Source organism: Rhea pennata, chromosome 17, assembly GCF_028389875.1.
Source record: "Rhea pennata isolate bPtePen1 chromosome 17, bPtePen1.pri, whole genome shotgun sequence".
Lineage (NCBI taxonomy): Eukaryota > Metazoa > Chordata > Aves > Rheiformes > Rheidae > Rhea > Rhea pennata.
In genome coordinates, this window is record NC_084679.1 from 6,002,269 (window position 1) to 6,022,066 (window position 19,798).

Here is a 19,798-nt window from a genome sequence, read left to right on the forward strand (position 1 = left end):
AATAAGGATAGGAAGAGCAAATTGCTGAGCAGAGTTGGTGACCAGTCAGATCCAGACATCAGGTTCCACTTGGAGATGTCTGAGCTTAAAACTATTTTGCACTTGCATGGATGATGGTTTCATTCCTGCCATAAGCATGGGGATCAATACTATATTCTCCAATGGAAGAACAAACATTTTGTACCAAAAATATAAACATGAAATAAAATATTTTAAGAGGATAATACTAATATGATCTCTATTAGAATCATATCAGAGCACCTTACCTAATGTCTCCACAACACCTCTTGACACAGAAAAGTGCTATCAATCATGTTTTACTGATGAGATCTGATGAGACCTTGAAAATTTCTTAGATATCAAACTCTCTCTCAACTAGTTTGGTTGCTAGGCCCATTTGGAAAACTCAATAAATTTGCATCTTCAGCCACCTCAATATTTTTTACAGCCATCACACTCTGGCCTGCTTTCAGTCAAACGGGAAATACAGGAAAAGCACAGAGAGGAATCCACATCTTTCACTTTTTGGCAGTCTCCTCCTTCTTATAACTGTTGCTTGCACAGCAGAGATGCTCAACTTCACATACACTGAGAAACAACACTAACCAAGTAAAATTTCCTTGAAATGCCATTCTAGTTGCTTCCTCATATGAGGAATAGAAAAGAAACATCAGGATGGCACATATTGGGACTGGCTCAATCAGTGTTTAAATGTTTCCCAAGTCACAACAATTCTTGGCAACTGATTAATTAAGAGACAGAAGATAGATGGTTCTCAAAGAAGAACAGAAGATCTGTACAGATGCTACAAGTATTAAACCCATCTAATAATCTCAAGATTCAAGAGTGTTACGAAATTATTGTCTGAGAAGGAAATCAGAAGAATTGGGGAGAACTCTAATTGCTTCATCATTAATCTGGAACACTGTCACAAGCCCATAATAAGCAAGGCACTAAGAACTTCAAAACATATTTGACAGATGGGCTTAATTAGTCATACAAACTCATAATATTTGCTGTTAATATTCATTCTAAAACACCCTGCTGGCTGTGATAATATTTATATGTTAATCCTGTTATGATAAGCTTTCAGTGCCCAAACCTCTCCAAATAAAATGAGTGATATATTTCAAATTTAGATGAAAAAATGCACAGGCATTCTAGTTAAGTTTCTTGCTTGCACAAGTGTGTTCTTAATCCATGAAATTGCACCTGTCACAGTAAATTAGCTTTATTAACACTATTTCCTGATCCATGTAAAACTATCAGAAACACAAAAGCACTGAATTTCTAGTTAATTAACATTGCCACCTTTGTATTCATGTGATCAGATATCTGATTTTTAAGAGTAATTAAACAATATGCAGATTTTGCAGAATTTCGGAATGAACTATGGAGGCAAACAACTTGGTAAGAGACATCAATATTTAGCTGTTATTCATTGTGCGTATTTAGTGACAGCAAAGATGCTAGATAAAGGAAAATTATTTCCTCAAAAAGTACTGAGCACACTTTCGTCCCATATAATGCTTGATCTTACTACTTAAAATGAATAGCAAAATAGATGTGACTAAATTTAATGAGGAAAACAACATACTGAATAATACATTGCAGATATTTTACATTTGTTTACAAACAATGAACAAGAAGTTTTCAAAAGTGAAAAAAACCACCAATTCTTGATTGGGCGAACTCAGGTGGAATGAGTAAAAACTGAAGTTATGAGTTAAACACATGCAGTGTCTTCTCTTGATTTTCTTTTCAGTAAAATCGAAAATATATACCAGCTCACGTTTCTTTTACTAAACCTGAAGGCATGTTTATAACGAGCATATGAAAGCACACAGCAACCACCACTGCATGAAAGGTGACAAAACACTTTTTTGAAAAAAGGGTTGTTTTGAAAGCCTGACACTGAATGATGAACAGGGAAGTGAAATAAGTTGCTAAGCTTCAGTTCACCCCTGATGTTGCATAATATTTTCCTGATGAGGAGAAACCAGGTAAATGCACTGCAGAGACCCAACAAGGTAAAGCATGATGGAAACCTGCCTGTTGAAATAATCATCGATTCTGATCTAATGCTTATTTCAGCCAATGGAAATACTCACGCTGTCTTCAAAGAGCTTTGAACTGGGGTTTTAAAGAATCTGTCTGGCAGGTTCTTCTAGAAAGTAGACAGCTATGACCTTGGGCGTACATACACGTTACTTCTTTGACCAATAAAATTGAGTCGGGTATGAGACAACATACAGATCGGATGATACAGTACAGTCAGGATACTGCACCAGGGAAATTGTGTAGAAACTGAGTTTTAATAAGGAGAAAGTGATTTATATGATGGTTATGAAAGGAAGCTCTTCCCTTCCTCTCCTTTCCTCATCTTCTCAGATTCCAAAGACATGAGGCTTCCTAGTTATTAGGCTCAGAGGGTTTTTATTTAAGAACTCTAAAGCCTATAGGAAATCCCCGAAACCCATAAGATTTTGTAAAATTAAGTAAATAACGGCAAAATTGGAGCTCCCCTGATATAAGGTGAGTTTTCTAACCGTGATGCCAAAGACAATACATATGTATATGTCAGATAAATATGCACTTGCCATATGTTTCCAGAAACAATGGATAATAAGCAGCAAAAAATATAAAGATGTATTCATTAAAGAGCTGTGATTAGAAGAGGCACATGCAGCTGCCAGATGAGAGCTGTTCAGGAGGGTCAATGTTCTATGCGAGTGTTTGCACGATGGGATTGTAAGTAGGAAGATCTATTTTCCACCACAGATTAAAAATTCATATAAAACTCACTAACAGAACTGTGGGTTTGATACACAGAATATATTTTAGTTTGCTCTAGAAAGCTTAAGATCAACTCCTTTCCCCATAACTAACAAATGCCTGGTGCAATGCCTGGCAGCAAATAACTTGAAGAGGTGAAACTAGTTAGAACTAAATTCAAAGACATGAAACATATTCCTCTGAATATTCTGTGACAGCAGTTTTTCCTGTTAGTTTTCATGTCCCTTGAGTATCAAGATTAAATAACATTTTTGTTTAAAGCACATGCAGTAGAGTTAGCAATGCACTGTAAAATAAAGATAGCTCCAGCTTTTCAAAAAATATACTCATGGTGCGTGCTTAGACATTAATAAATTTAATTAAAATAATGGCAAATTGTTTTGAAAAAGAAAACTCACCATCAGTTAGTAAAAGACAGATTGCTGGAAGTAACCTACCTGTTTTCAGAGGTAGCAGATTTCCTCTGGCAAACAATAACAGCTGGTGCATATTTCCCGGTATAACCCACGCTCTCTCTGATGTCCCATAAATATGGGCTGCTGGCTCGTACACTGAAAATATTCACACCTTTCTTCACCTTTGCTCTAAGAGGAACAAGAGGATATTTCACCAATTAGACACAAAACATCAGCTTAATTTGTTACTTATTTCTTCATCATTTTCTCACTGACCCACAAAAAATGCTACCACTCATTAGAATTTGACAGTATTACAAGGAAAAGAGATGAGAGAATTAATTAAGGATTTCATATTTTAAACAAATGATATCAAGATAAAAATCTTATTGAACTAATGGTAATTACAACTTTAGTCATGTCTAAATTGCAGAGTGGATATGTTCTGGAGCATACTCCTCACTCCAGCTCTTCCAGCACTGACACGGTGGGCACCACTGAGCACATTACGGCTCTCTTTTGCCTCAAAATCATTCTACTGGGGAGGAATGTACCACGTTCGCCCCAAAATTAAGTCAAGTTTTTGCTGTGGTTGATATCTGGAGTCAGGAACCAAAAACCTTTCCTGGGTCTCAGGATAAGCAGTCTATGCTGACTCTCAATTACTCAAAGTGAAGACATTTCGTATCTTTGCTCCAAATTTCACTCTCTAGGTCCGTAACATTTCTTCATTTTCTTTCAGTGCTGTTGGTGCAACTGTTCTATAGGCTCTGATCCAAAAAATACTTTGCATGTGCTTAGTCTTTCAAAACTGAGCAGTTTCTTTTCAGTTCAAGGGCTCTATTTCCATCCACAAGATTAAACTGCCAGAAAAGCTGTGCGACAGTTCTGGAGTCATGATGACTAGACTGGCTATTACTGAGAGGCACTTTCCAGTTCTCCTACCTTAGCACAGTACTTCTATAGGAACAGTAAACATATTTCTAAAAATCTATTTAATTTCCTTTTTGCAGATGCTGCAATCCCAAATTCTTTCTCTCCTTTCTTTAACTAAATATTTAAATGTGCATCTTAAGGCATTAGTGAATTACTGTATAGTTATGAATTGTTGGCTAATTTATTGGATTAGGAGTTTCTGTGTTGTTAACTTCTGGTTTCCAAATATGTTTACAAAAACAAAAAAAAAACATCCTGCGTGGTCAAACCTCCTCATATATGAGCTGGCAGGAAATGACAGTTTAATTATGTTTGCTCAAAATCTCATACACAAAATCTATTCAGTGTTATGGCAAGTTCTCAATCCGGAAAAAATGTATGTGATTCTTTGTATAAACAGCTGCTACCTTGCAGTAAATGCTAATATCAGTAAAACAATAACTGTAGGATCTGCCTCCACATGAAATTGCCTGTGAACTCTTTCAAGGACAACGTCCACACAGGTGTTTTCAGAATAAAAAGGCAAAGGATTCCTTCGACTGTGTTGGACCAACAAGATTGCATTGAATTCCTTCTTTGCGAGCTCAGAGGCAGTTGCCGTCATTTCCTTAGCACTCCTGGAAGAACATACATGAAGAGCTGCCAATTTGTGCCCAGGCTCTTCTATGCCAATTTTTCCAAAATGTATTTTAAGTAGGATGCGGTTACTGCTCCTAGACCACGAATGTCGCTCAGGAAGAGGGACCAATGGTCCAAGAAGAGTGGAAACCAAATTGCGTATCTAGAACGGTAGGTAGAGAAAGGGAGTCAGAAAAGACCAGAGAGGCTGGATGAAATGTTTTTCAGTTCGTGTCTCCAGCTAGTCCCAGAGACCAGTATCTGTGCCTGCCTTTCTGTTCCACCACAAGAAAGGATCATTGCTGAGTGTCAGCTAAGATCCACGTAGAGAGAAAAATGACTTCTGCTTTGCCGGGCAATAAGGTGGCTCAGGGCTGTCCAGGCTCAGCCGGCTGTGGTTGAGGACACACATCTCCAGCTCTCCAGTGCGACTGTTCTCTCTCTAGTCTCTCTCATTACAGCTGGTCAGGAGATCCCAGCACAGGATTTGGGTCATCTTATAGAACATACATATTTGTAAATGCAGCTTCCTTGAGGGAGCCAGCCCCCTGTGCTCAGCTCCAGCACAGGCAGGTTGTTGCACCCTCAACCAGAGCTGCTTGCACGGAGAGGTATGAGTGAGCATGGCTACAAAGCCCTGAGCACGTGCGCCAGGTTCAGCACCTCGGCTAACTGCGCAGGTACAAACCCCAGGTGCAGCACACACACACAGTATATCTGATGAGTACACGATGTGCTGCCCCGCAGTCTGCACACGCCTTTGAATATATCTAGAATTTCTATATACCATGGGGTCTCCTTGGGGCACCTGCAGCAAGACTGCTCCTGCTGTGAGACATCTGGAAATCGTGGATAAAGACTTTAAGCCCTTGAAATATCCTGGACAAGATTTTCAGGCAAAAAAAAAGGAAAAAAAAAAAAAAAAAAAAAAAAAAAACAACCTTCTGGAAATCCAGACAGGTAGCCTCACATCAAAACAACCATTTTCCCATGATTCAAAGTTGGGGTACATTACAATTACTATGTAAAAATATGTAACATATGACCTTGACTATATGATACACGTTTTATATATTTTATTAGCAAAACCAGGAGGAGTTAAAGAAAAAAGCAGTGTGATGGCACACGATATTCCACCGCGCACTGCTGGCATGGGTGCAACAGCTTTACTGTAAACAACAATGCAGCCCAAGGTCTCAGCTCTGCTAAGTAAACAGCCACTCGCTCGAAACTGAGCAAATTTCTCACTTCCATTTTAAAAAGCAGTATAGACAGACCGAAAATAAGTGTACAAACACAGGGACATTAACTGATACCATCCTCTTATTTTCTGTCTGGATTCTGTTAAATGCCAGAGTGATGCAGTAAACCAGCAAAATGGACACAAAACCAGAAGGACAAGGTGAGTTTGTTCACCCTTGACATTCACATTACCCAGTGACAAAGTGCCATCTAGCACTCGTTTCTAATGTTTCAAAACAAATGTAAATCCTTGCATATGCTCCTTGGGGTAATTGCAGTCTAAGGATCGGGATTTCCTAGGAGAGTTTTTGATAAGATCTAATTTAGTCATCTATTAGGGCCCCAAACCTCTAATTTTACTGAAAACAATAACAGAACAAGATTGCTATTTTCTACAGAGCAGGAGGTTAGCAACTCTTCGGATTAAAATCCGAAGATATCTGAGGTGAAAGCACTGTGACTGCTGTCGGGGCTCGGTCACTCCGCAGCAAACCTGCCGTGCCGCACCGCTGAGCCCAGCCTCGCGCTTCGGCCCACCACGCGCTCTCAGTTCACCATGCGGAGGGGTCGGGGACGCAATTAACAGCCTAAGTACCACCTGTTGTACGTTTGGTTAAAATAGGGTGGTAGGGCAGCAGGAAGGAAAGTTGCCAGAGTATTTTCTTCCAATCACTTTACTTTGGGCCAGGTCCCACTTTGGAAAAGAGAAGGAGGAAAAAAAAAACTTATTAAACATTTCAATCATGTTTAATACTTTTTTAAAAAACAAAACCAAACAAGCATGCTTCTTTAACTAAACATTTCCATAGCTGCTTGGTACGAACGTGCCGCAGGTTGTGATTTACGTGCTGCTCCGAGACTTGTAAGGGGCTGCCCCCTCCACAAGTCACTCTCGGCAAAGCAAGCCCCTGGGAGACCTCGGCCCTGCAAACCCGCCTGTGCTGACAGGGTGTGAAGCCAGGGAAGGGAGAAATAAAAAGACATAGAAGAAACTCCCAGAATCAATACCTCACACCTGAAATCAAACAAATACATTTCCTAAGCGCATAAAGATAGTGATTCCCAATTCTACCTCCTGACCCACTAAATACCATGTTTACTCTAGTGATAAAAGAGGCGTCAACGCAATCCATTAAAATGCAGGCGGTGTCCCTTCTCATTTATCAAAGTGTCTGTTTTAGCACCTCCCTGGTTTTTGTAGTTTACAACCAGTTAGCGCTCAGCTTTCAGCCCATGTCATTACTGCAGGCTGGTAATGGCTGTGAAATTGTTACTTAAGTGTTGTATAAAGTGGAACAGCTGGCTGGTGAAAAATAACGGCGTTACAGCACATGTGCTGCTAAGTGCCATGGTACAATGTCAAGCAAGTGTCTGGTTTGAAACACCACAGGGAAAGAGGGGGAAAAAAAAGAGAGAGAAAGCGCACAAATTCTCCCCCCAAGACATGTAAGAAGAGATCAAAGACAAGGACCGTTCAGAAGCTGCAGAAATCCTGCCACAGGCAGGACTCCCTCTCTGCATTTTGCTCCTGCAGCGTCCTGCACGCAGGATGCAAATGTCACGCATCCCTCTGCTCCAAAAGAAAGAGCAAATAAACACGGAATCTAACCCCCAGACAGCTCTAATAAAGACATTTTAAATCCATGACACTGATTCTGGTTTTCTATTACTCTGAGGGCTCTGGGCAAAAACACGTGGGAATTTTCCACGCTCCTTCTGAAAAGTGAGCTTTCACCATGAAAGCAAAAAGGGGAAATGGGAGCCTGTCAACACTGGTGCTACCCCTGGTTATCGTGTTACCAGTGGCAGATAGGAGGTGGCAGAGAAGTTGTGCACGGAGGGGCACGTTTTTTGAGAGCTTCTAGGCACCTAACAGACGCTGTAGTTCTTTAATGAGCTGTGAATTTGCCTTTGCCATTGTATCTCCCCAAAGCACTTCAGCAACCACTTGAGGGGTTTCTATTTCTGTTTGTCTTTAGTGCTTTTTACTGCCAGGAGCTTAATCTTAACCCAGCAATGGAGAGGGACCAAAGCAACACTTGACTTTACAGGGTGACACTCCACCTTTGTACTGTAACAGCAGTGGTGGGTTTGGGGAGTCGTTTGCTGGTAGAAGTCAGAAGCCTCACTACCCATGTTACTATATTACTGTAACTAATCTTTAAAAATGACGGCAAGCAAAACATGAATGGAAAAAGATACGATTTTTAGCCTTCCTCCAGGAAGAGCTATGATAGCAAATAGAAATCTTTATATATTTGTCCTGAAGGAGGAGGAAAGTCTAATGCAGCGATCTAAGACAGCAGTTAAATATTCCCTGCAGGAAAGGCACAAAGTATTCATGGTCCTAGCAGGGAAATGTCTCCTTCTGGCAAGTCATAGCAGAACGACCACTGTCTCAAAAGCAAACTCTGCAAGCACATGAAAAGAAGTCACCCTCTGCAGTACCCGAGGTCACTCTATTGCTGCACGATGCAAAAATGAGGCCATTCGGATACTGGAACGGTTCTGTCTGACATCTGTATGCTGATGTTTCACCTCCTGGAACAACCTCCTGCCCTGCCAAGGGCTTGATTCTACTGCGGCAGAATCAATTCTAGCCTCTTTTTAACATGGAGAAAGGAATTTGTGCCACTCTCAACCATCATCCTTTTATTGCCAGTTATTCTATGATGATGGTTACTCTCAATAGGTGCAGAGAGATGGTCTAGATTCAAGAAAAAAATACAGCTTATGCTGGGGATCCTGGGCTGACTTTGTGGCAGTGACCCATTTTTTCACCTTACACTGCATGCACTGCACCTGCAGCTCCCTGTACTCTGTGAGGGTGCTTCAATACCAGAACAAGTTGCCCAGAGGGGTGTGGACACTCTATCCTTGGAGATATTCAAAACCCAGCTGGATATGGTCCTGGGCAGCTTGCCCTAGCTGACCCTGCTTGATCAGGGGTCATGGACCAGATGAACTCCAGAGGTCCCTGCCAATTCCAACTATTCTGCATTTCTGTGACTTCTGTAAAGATTTTTTTTGCTCCCATGGAATACTCTGGTGTACAAACCACTGTTGTCAGTTGTTTTCAGAGAAGATGCCTCCAAGTTTCTTCAGATTACACTAATAGTTTCACTGATTGAAAATCCACAGCAGAAGAGAATCGGGAGTCCCTGAGATACTGATGGAGTTAGAATAATTTATGGAGAGCGGTCTAGCACAACATAAGCTATTTAAAGCTGTATAATATACCCACAAACTCTTATTAAGGTCTGTGGTTTTCAGTCCTGTGAGACAGAAACCAGTTATCATTATGCATCACCATGAAAGCAGATTAAAATTAAATCAATCTGTTTATCTATGGGTTTGCAATGCAGCTTTTCCAAAGTATAACATGTTCTCTATCTAATTAACATTTCAGGAGGAAAAACTGTTCCACTCAGACACTAAACTACCATCATTCAAATGGAGATACTATAGAGAAAAAAAAACAAAAAACAAAAAAACAAAAAAACACACAAACCAAAAAACCCAGGTGGATTTCAAACCAGTTTGAAACCTAACCAATTTAGGTTTCAAAAGTTGAATTGTGCATGCCATGAGTTAAAATAGATGTCTTTGGAATATGTATCTCTTGGACTTGAAAGAACTGTCTCTTGTACTTAGGGTTTGTGTGTGTGCACATAATTGTATGTAAGTATGTATACAGACACATTACACATATGTAGACTTAGATTTATTCCTACGGTTTGCAAAAAGAAAATTCTTACGAAGAAAAGGTTTTACAAGATGTAAAACTCACCAGTCTCTGAAGAATTAAGAGGAAAGATTGGACATAATCAATTCAGAGACCCGAAACGTGAGCTCAGAGAGCAAACCTGGCCAGTTACGGGAGTAATCAGCGCAGCACTGCACCTCCACAGGGATCCCAGCAGATCCCATCCTGGGATCCCAAACTTGATGGAAAAGCCAGGAACAGGTTTTTCCTATACATCATATCTGTATAGCAGCTGCACCCTTCAGCAGACATCATCTTGTGGACAGTCCACGATGTCAAATAGGTGGCAAAGCAGCGAGAAAGAGAAAAGTAGCTGTGTTGTACCCTGAGGTGCCACTACAGAAACAGATGCTACCGGCAGGCAAAGTCTCAGTAACAGGACAGGTAAGAGACAACTACCACTGCTGACAACGTTCCTGTTAGAGACGTCCGAAGGAGGCGTTATTGCATTAAGGGACAGGCCTGTGTTCCTGCCAGTAGCCATACATGGATGTGAATTATTATAAGTGTAATGATGTTTAAGAGGAGTTACTGTCTTAAGGTTGATAGCTACAGGTGAAGGTAAGGAAGGAAACCACGATCTCTGTCTACTCCAAACAACTCAGCCTATCCAGGGCTATAATAGAGGCTTGCTGTCACCTCTCTATACTGCTGTATAGCACTTTTTCCTACAGGGATGGATAATTGGGCAATAATGAGCAGCAATACTACACAAAATATTTATGTATTCAAAGGTGTGAAGGAAGGTGTTTGTTTACAGAAATGAAAGACAGAGATAAATAGAGCTGCCTGCTGATCTAACGTGGCTGGGAGCTCTGTGGACTGCTTCCAACTACTGTTTAGAAAATAAATGCAAAAATATAGTATAGATTCTTAAATATACCTTTCTAAACTGCTTGTAAAAAAATACAAACAAAACACTTATCCCCTTACACACACACACAGAGCAGCACAGCCCTTCATGTCCCAGGCAGACACTAGCAAGACTGCTGACAGTGCTGGGCAGCTCAGGTAGCAGCCTGTGGCTACCAACAATTTTTTAAATCAAAGGAGGAAAGGAAAAAAAGAAAAAAAAGCTAAATACCAGGGACTCTGCACAGCGAATATAGAGTGCCATTTGCCCTATTTCACAGGTAAGAAAATGTAGCAAAGAGCTAGGAGGGATGCTATAGTGTGTATATATATGTGTGTGTGTGTGTGTGTATGTATATAAAAGAATACATAACACATTATACATAGATGTATTCTGTACTATACGTATTACATATTATATAAGTTATATACTACATATATAGACTCAAATATTATATAGAGAGGCTTTCTACAAGATTTAAATGGAAAGATGCTGCTAGCAATCAAAACTATAATAATTCTGACTTCTCAAGCAGAATTACCAGGCAGACTGCTCAGGCACGGCTCGGCCTCCCCTGGAACGGGACTGGCGCTCAGTGAGGGCGCGCTCACCTCGAGGCGAGTGCTCTAAGACTGAGGCTAAAATGTAATTTGCAGTGAAAGCAGTATCATATGTATGGATAGCACTTTCATCTCAAAAGAACTCTCCAATCTGCTATGCCCGTTCCTGGAGAGGCGCGGAAGTGCCGAAACGCTTTGCAAGCCGAACGCTCGCCGGGCGACGGTGCCCGTCCCGCAGCCCCTGGGCAGGGGGCTCGGTCTCCCGCTCCGACCCCTGCCGCTCATCGCGCTCCTGCTGAAGAGTTTGGCTCATGCTCTGCAGTGTCGTAAAAAATTCTTTATTAGAAAGTTTATTTCAAACTTCATAGGCAGGACAGTTGTGTGCTATTCCCAAATCACAGCTTAATGGGGAACGAAACAACAGTATCACTGAGCAATGAATGAGGAGATTACCTCAGCGGCGCTAACGAAGACTGATCAGTGAAAACGAGCTAGCTCCGTTCCCTAGCAACTTCTCACAGCTGCAGAAAAAATCATTTTCTGGACTTCATGGAAACTGTGAATACTTCAGTTCCCTTACACAGAAATTCTCATCTATTGCCCATAAAGAGGCCCCTCCAGGAGGTAGCACAGGAGCAGCTTCCAGCAGGCTGTAACATTACATCAACTTGTGCCAAAATTTTAAAAAAGGCCCATGGATCTGCATGTGCTGCTTGTCCTTCATTCAATGACATGTATGTCAGATGTTCAGAGAATAGCATCAGAGAGGCAGAAAAACAACATATAACAATCTTTGCTGCAAAAATCCTGAGCCTGCAAACCCTTTTTCACAGGTATCTCTCTCCTCTCAAGGGAGCAATTTTGCTGATTCCCGATGACATTAGTTAAAGGTTTACAGAATCAAGTCCACAGTAAAGAAGTTGCAAACTCTGTATGTGAGTAAAGGGTTCAGACTCTTCAATGGAGAGAAAGCCTGCACTGCTCCAAAGAGTTGTGATTGCTGTAAAATGAATATTCACTAAGCAATTCCAATAGAGATTTCTGTTCCATACACAAAATTTTAGGCTGAAGACTGTGCATCTATACTGACTTATTTAACCACCTCTCTGACATCTGCACTAGTGGCTAGCAAAGCAACGTTTCCTAAATAACAGCAAGGAGTTCTGCTGCAGGCAAACCCTAATGGCTCAGTGAAGCCACTGATGCAGAATGAGTTCAATTAATACAATAACAACACTGTCCAAAATTATTCTGCGTCCTTAATGTAGGGTACATACAATGTTGTCCGTATCCAGCTGCAGCAGTTAACCCTAGTGCATGTCAGAGCACAGCTGTGGTTATGATTTTCATACTAGAAGACTCATAGGTGAAGGCTTGGCTGATCCAGGCAAGCAGGATTGGAGATGACTTGGAATTATATGAAAACCTCCTTGTCAATCGCTTTCCGAGATAGAGCTATTCTGCAGGAACACAAAGACGGCCGGTAATCCTCCCGATACATAAAGCCTGAAAAACTAGTAATTGCACCTCTCCCAGCCTCAAATTTCATGCATTTCCTTGGCCTGTTTTATTCTACTTGGGCATTTTAATTTAAGAAAGATGAGGAGGAGTTAGGTGCTTCTCCTCGCAGCACACAACAGCTCTGGTGTGCCTGCAGTGGCATTCAAACGTGTGGGAACCCCCCAGCGTTCACATAGCAGCGGTCACAGCTAAGAGTCATAAATGTTATGGTAAAAGGTGACTTTCCAAGTGGCACTATTTCTCCTTACTAGCAGCAGCTCTGCTTTACTTTTTTTTTTCTTTTTCTTTTTTTCCCCCCACTTTTGCTGCAAAAGCCCAGCAGCAATCATCCAAACCCATTAACACCCTAATTCAGCTGCCACTAATTAAATTTTTCTAGTCAGAAGTGACCACTAGGCAGTTGTTCCAGAAAGGAAAGGGTTTGTGTTTCTAGCTACAAGGTGGTAGGACAAAAACTGTAGAGAAACACGAGCTGTTTTAGCAGACAACGGAAAGATCAGCAGAAGGGGTAAAAAGGCTAAATGCTAAAGTGCTGAGAGTGACAGACTACGTGGAGGCTGAAGCAAGCGTGATGCAGAGAGAAAACCTGCAGAGAGGAAGCCTCTGGAAATAACTGAAGCCAACAGTTTATCAGAGACTGACTCTCCCCCGTTCTTAATGCTACAAAAAACGTGAGTTACACTTTCAGGAACGCCCGTGCTCCTGTCAGACAGTAAGGGCTTTGCAGCACAGCGTAACGCTACTGTTCAGCTTGGGAAACCCGTACGGTTGGAGCGAGAAGGAAATTAATAACCTGCCCAGCGATGAAGGCAGTGCTCAGACCAGTGAAACCGCAGCGCCCGCTCGCTTAGCCTCGCCTCCGACCGGGCGACTCCTCTGCTCCTGCCAAGCGGGTGTGCGGGAGCCAGCGTGCTGGGCGAGGGGAAGGGGCTGAGGGCAAAGGCAGGCGGTTTGGGTCGATTTGTGGACAAAACTAAAGTTCCAAAAAAATTTCTGAGGTTTACCGCCTGCCCCAGACCTCTCGAGAGGTGGCCCTGCAGCAAACCTGGGCAGGGCACAGCCCCCTGCACCTCTGGGTCTGGAGACCAGCCGGGAGCTGCGACGTCCAAACGCATCTCTGAGCCTTCCAGCGGCTGGCCAGACGGCAGAGAGCACCCGAGCAACCCTTCAAACACAGGGCAGCTTGCTGCTCGCGCAGCCCTGCTGCCCCCCGCTCAGCCTTTTGCTTTTCTGACGTGGGGCTGCTCCAGCCATGAGAAACGCTGAGAAGCTGCCGACTGCTTGTTGACATTACGCAGCCTCAGCAGGCTTTCCCGCGGGCTCGAACGCCCGGGAGAATTCCCCCCGCCGTCCCCCGGCCACGCTCTGCGCTGCCTGCACTGCTAGGGCTTTATGGGCGTCTTGGGGAACTGCCCGTGGGGCAACAGGAGATGAGCCGTAGAGGGAAACAGCACCGAGGAGCTGGAGACTCCGCGGCTTCTCCCCGGAGCGGCCCTGGACTGGTCTGAGGTTCCTGTAGCTGCTGGGTTGCGCCAGGGCAGCGCATCTTCCAGACCAGCCAAGTCGGAAAGGAAGTTAATGCATGCTCGCACAACGCTCCCTAACGAGAACCACGGCGCAGTAAGCGGGGACAAAGCAGAGACCCCCCCAGCATACACTCAGGATGCAAACTCAAGCTGTAATATTTGCAAGCCAGCTGACACTGTAGGACAGTCAATGCACAAAAATTAGAGCTGGATTTTGTTTGTTTTTTCCCCAAATATTTTCAGAAACATGACTACATATCATTCTTTTAAAAACACTTTTCTAAGATGCTGGTAGCAGCGCAGATATCAGCAAACATCCCATTCCCCCTTCCGTGTCCTGGCATTTTGCTGAAGATTTGTCTTACTAGCAAGTGCTTGGAGGCGCTCGGTACGGTGCAGTCCCTTGAAAGTCGCTGCGCCAGCCCCAGCCTAGCTCTGTGACACACTGAAACACCACAGTGAATTGAGGTTAGCAGGATATATAATGCATGTTGGTATTTTGATAACTGGGTTAAAATTCACAAGCTAGAAAAGAGAAAAGCAACCTAATTACCCTCTTATTACAGCAGACAGGATTTAACCACAGTTTTATTTTTTACTTGAGAGATTTAAAAGGATAATAGTTCCACAGAGGACGATGGGACAAGGAAAGACAGTACCATCCACAGAATGACTTTGAAACAGAGATATCTCTAGGACATTGGTGCAAAGTAGAATCACAGACACCACTCACCTTTGATTTTTTTTTTATAATATCAGTGGGGGGGGCAGACCTCTGTTTCACAAAGAGCGTATTTCTAACTGTAGTTGGAATTTTCCTGCATAAAACGTGCACACAGAGTGCTATTATTTTGAAAATCACACTATTTCACCCCTAAACAGCAGAGAGATAAATGATGAATCAATATATATATATGGCAATAAAGAATTTGGTCCAAAATTTATTCAACTGCATTGAAGGCAGCCGTTCATGAGCCATTTTGCACACAGATTCTTTATTCAAAAAGTTCCCTTTGAAGACCTATTTCAAGTCCACAATAAAGGTAGCTCTGCGTGCGTCACACACTACTGCATATTGCTTTATTCAGCTGCCTTTATAGCCATGCAACTTGAGGCAGTTTGCAGAGACGCTAATTAAAGAACAGCCCCTGCCATCATGGGTCCAACTGTGAGAAAACTGATGCTGACATGACACACGCGCTGCAAGCCAAAAGCACAGTCGAGCCATGAAAATAACTGTGGATGCCAAGGGGTCAGGGAGAAGGGAGTGATAGCTGATTTTTAAGTATTTAAATCTATTCCTTATCAGTGCGCTGTAGTCAGAAGTGTAGAAAGAGCCCAGAGACGGGGGACTCTGAGGTGACAACGCAGAGCCGCACAAGGTCAGCACGGGGCTGGGGAAACAAAGATGTTGTGGCACAGCCTTTTACAAAAAGAAAAAGGCAAGTGTCAGCCTCTTCTCTGTGTCCACAGACAATCCCTTGGAACTGTCTTTCTGTGCCAGGAGATAGGGAAAGAGAAGTATATCTGTTTTTAAAAAAATAAATAAAAATAAAACCTCCTTCTGGTTGGCTGGAGTACTGGTTGCTGATAACAGATTGATGAAAAATCTCTTTTTCTGTTGACATATTGCTTTGGCTTGTGAGATAGAAAACAAATGTATTAAAAAAAAGATGCCGGGGTAAATATTTTCGTAATCTCAGCCACAAACCTGTCGCATTATAAGGATTATGGCCCATTAGGATTGTATAAAATTCACGGCAAAGCTTGTAATTCAGCTATATCTCAATGACAGGAACATCCTATAGCGTTGGGGGAATCGCTCTTTGTCTGCTAATGTTGCACATATCGTTAGGAGGACCTGCTTGCTGCCTCAGGGCTAGTTGGGAAAAAGACAGCAGAGACCCCCGGGTCACGGCTCACTGCGTGTGACGTCTTCTGGTCGGCAGCTGGCCCGCCGAGACGGGGGGGCTCCTTCCCGGGCGCACAAGGTCGTGGCCGCTCACCCTCCTCGTTTGGGAAGAGCCTTGTTCAGGTGTTGCAAGGACGCTGGTATCTGTTCCAGCAGCGGCTCACGAGGTCGGGCAGGCAAGATTTTGGGCACGGCACAACCCCCTGTGCAGAACGGTGGGGCACCTCCGCTGCAGGCAGAGAACGCGGGGTACAAGGGGCAATAAACCAGCCCCAAGGTTTTGCTAAATAAAGAACTTCTCCCTCCTCAGATTACCTGCCTGGAAGTCAGAGAGCAACTGCTAGAGGAGATTTACTAAAACGATACACACACAAAAAAACCAAACCAAACCAAACCAAACCAAAACCCCACAAATAAACTATTTCATCTAACAGGCCCTTCTGAGGGCTAATTTGAAGACCTTGCCTCTAGGAGGCTGCGTTTCTGACAGAGCTATCACTGTACATATGCATGCACTGGAACAGTGCAGGATGGTACACTAATTAACTTTCACTCCACCCGGCCAAAAAACCCCACTCTGCAGGCAAGAAAAGTCATGAATGGCACTGGAGAGTCAAATACTAGCAATGCCCTCAGCAAATCCTATTGGTATTAGCAGGTAGGCAGTAGCTGCAGTACGTACAACTGCAAAGAAATACCTGATGTCAAATGTTCATTAAGTTTATTTTTGAAGAATCGCAGAGCAAGGTCAGTCTATACTTAAAAATTGGACTGAAATATGGAAACTGGGTCACTCTGCATCATACTATGTATCAGAAACGTTATCATATCTGCTTATGAACTGACTGATCAGTGCCATACCACCACCTTCAGATGTGCTCTGCTCTAAACAAGGGATTAATTAAAATAGAAACCAAGTGCTGTCAGTACTGGTGTTATGGAAAATACTGTTTGTTATCTAGTAAGAATGAAAGATGGCTAAATGCAACATTAGACAAAATAGAAATTCATAATAAAATGCCATTTGAAAAACAGTCCAACTTAAAATGAGTTTTTAGCTCTTTTTTTTAAGTTGTATGAATCTCTCTCATTTAGTCTTTCAAATGTCATTTGCAATACATAAATAAAATAATGATAATACAGCAAATACAGTAACTTCACTCCTTCAAATGTTCATTAATTTCCTTGCATAGCTGAGAAGCAGACCTGTTTAGGAGATCTTTAGTTTTGAATGACTGGACTTGACCAAACAAGGGAGACAGAAAGAAAAAGACCTAAGAATTAAAATTTTCCAGATTTGACCTCTGTTCAAACACCGAGGACTTGCGCACCATGTGGATTATAAAACACCTTCTGCACCACCTCTCCAACTTACTATGCCTATGCAAATTGCCAACTCCCATCTGCACTGTCTGCTTTGAATGAAATTAGGTATAAATCGGTTCAAATTAATTCAAGCACGATATTGGAAATGTTCCTCTTGCCAGCTTCGTGTTTTGTGAAGTCACTTTGAAAGCAAAGAAGCTCTGAGCCCCGTGAGGGTATTGCACTTCCAACGGTCAGAAAAGAAGATTCATCGAGTCCAGCAACTTCCGAAGTGTAACTCCGAGCAGAAGGGTGAAGCCATGCACCAGACTATGGGGTTGCAGCTGTCTCCTCTCTTCCCTTCACGCACTTGACAGAATAAAAATGGTCATTCAAACTGGACACCAGTATTTTGGTGTTCAAAATCCTGAAAGCCTATTTTCTTCAAAAGATGCTACAAAGTACACTGCTTCTCTGAAAGTTCAGTCATGACTGTCTTTCACAGAAACAAGTCCTAATAGGAGACACCCAGGATGAATGGTCACATTTGCAAACATGCATCTTTAATTCAGCTTCCCACAGGTAAGATCACAGGAGAACAGAGGTTAGTAGGAACCCCTGGAAATTGTCCGGTCAGGGCAGCATGGCTCCAGTTGCTTAGGGGTTTTGGGTCCTATCGAGTTTTGACTGTCTTCAGGATTGGAGAATCCACATCTCTGAGCACCTCCTGTTGCACTCAGCAAATTAATGCAATTTTATATCAATTCCCAAGTTCCACAATATATCCCTTGTAGCCTGTAAATAATATCCAAATCCCATTTCCCTAAGCATAGAAAACAACTGTTTATGTGTGTTCTTGTTTGTTCTGAAATTGCGCAGGCCTCTGCTTCCCCGCTCTGTGCCGTGGAGCTCTCTCCACACCATCTCCACTCCACAGTCATAACTTCTTTTCCTCTCTCCTGGCCTTCTCTGCTTTAGCATTTACCCAGTAAAAATATGAGCTTTACTGGTAATCAAGGAACCTCTCAGCCCATGAGTTTCTTTCTTAGAAACCCATACAGAAAATTTTGGCTGTTGCAGTTAACACAAATTGGAGCCGCTTCAAAACCATGCTAGCACATGGCAGAAAAGCAGCGCCTTGCAAAACAGCTCTAGGACCAGAAGAACAGAAAAAGGTTCTTGCTCAAGAGCACTGAATTGTAAAGCTAACATTCAGCTTTGCTACTGCTAGGAAACTTTTCATTGATTGCACTGGTCGGTGATGATAGCTTGGGTTCATTGTATACAAGAATATTTTAAAGACACATGAATAATATATGGCAAAGTTGTGTTAAATCACATGACTTTGCTCAGTAAATGCATTTGGAAATCAAGGGTATAATTACATATTTGCTCCTATTCTGCACAATAAATTATTTATTAAGCCTGTTTCATATATTTAGATTCCTAGACAGGTAGCTAAAAATATGGAAAGTGGCTTTTCTCAAGGTTGGGAGCACTTGCAGCATCCATAATATATCTCAAAATAAGCCATGTTGCCTCCAAGAATGTACATCATTTCCACCACTAATTTGAGACATCCATAAAACTTCTGAATAAATTTAATAAATCTTTTCCAAAAAAAAAAAAAAAAAAAAAAGATGAGTATAATTGATCCAAAACCAGGAGGTACCATTCAATTTTTAAATCCTGAGCAGTACCATTTCTATTAGGTTTTCTTGGGTACTAAAGCTTCCCAAAATATATTCATCCAAATAAAAATTTTGCACATTGATTTGCTTCTATCTGCTTTTTCTACGCTCAGCTCACCTGCAAAATACACCAATCTGTCCTTGCCACTTCTGCAGTTCCCCTTTCAGGAAACTATTTCTGGCAGCTCTGTAGCAGAAACACAGGTTGTTTTAAGGTCTGTGCATTCAACAGCATCGTTCCCAGGCTGTCTCCAGCTCGCACTCTAGAGGAAAGAGACTGTTCTAATGCCATTGCCCAATCTTTCTTGCACTGTAACCAGACCTTTTTATGACTTTACCATGCAGCTACTAATATTGCTTATTAAAGATAAGTGCAACTGTTTTATAATGTCAGGTAGTGCATAATTTACATAAGAGAAAAAGAAGGGGGGCACTCAGCATACACAAAGGAATGTAGAATAGATGGCACTACATATATTATGAATATAGATATTAGTATTCTAAAGTGATTATCACTACACTCAATTTGTCTTCCCCATTATAAACCTATTTTTAAGTTCCCTATCACTAAATAGAGAAACTGGTTTTGAGTTCTGGTTGAGATTGCCTATTTATTAATAACAGAACATAAATAATATCTATGCAAGACTAATTTTAACTCTGTCACATAAGCAGAA

The 19,798-nt window shown here is 42.1% G+C and overlaps 1 protein-coding gene across 1 annotated transcript in view; it reads right to left on the bottom strand.

The window, feature by feature from the left end:
• The window catches only part of TMEM132D (transmembrane protein 132D), a 261,108-nt gene that overhangs the window by 148,641 nt on the left and 92,669 nt on the right, over window positions 1-19,798 (bottom strand). The window contains exon 3 of the mRNA XM_062590102.1: window positions 3,234-3,380. Within this exon, the coding sequence (XP_062446086.1) occupies window positions 3,234-3,380 (147 nt within the window). The remainder of the gene's footprint in view (window positions 1-3,233; window positions 3,381-19,798) is intronic.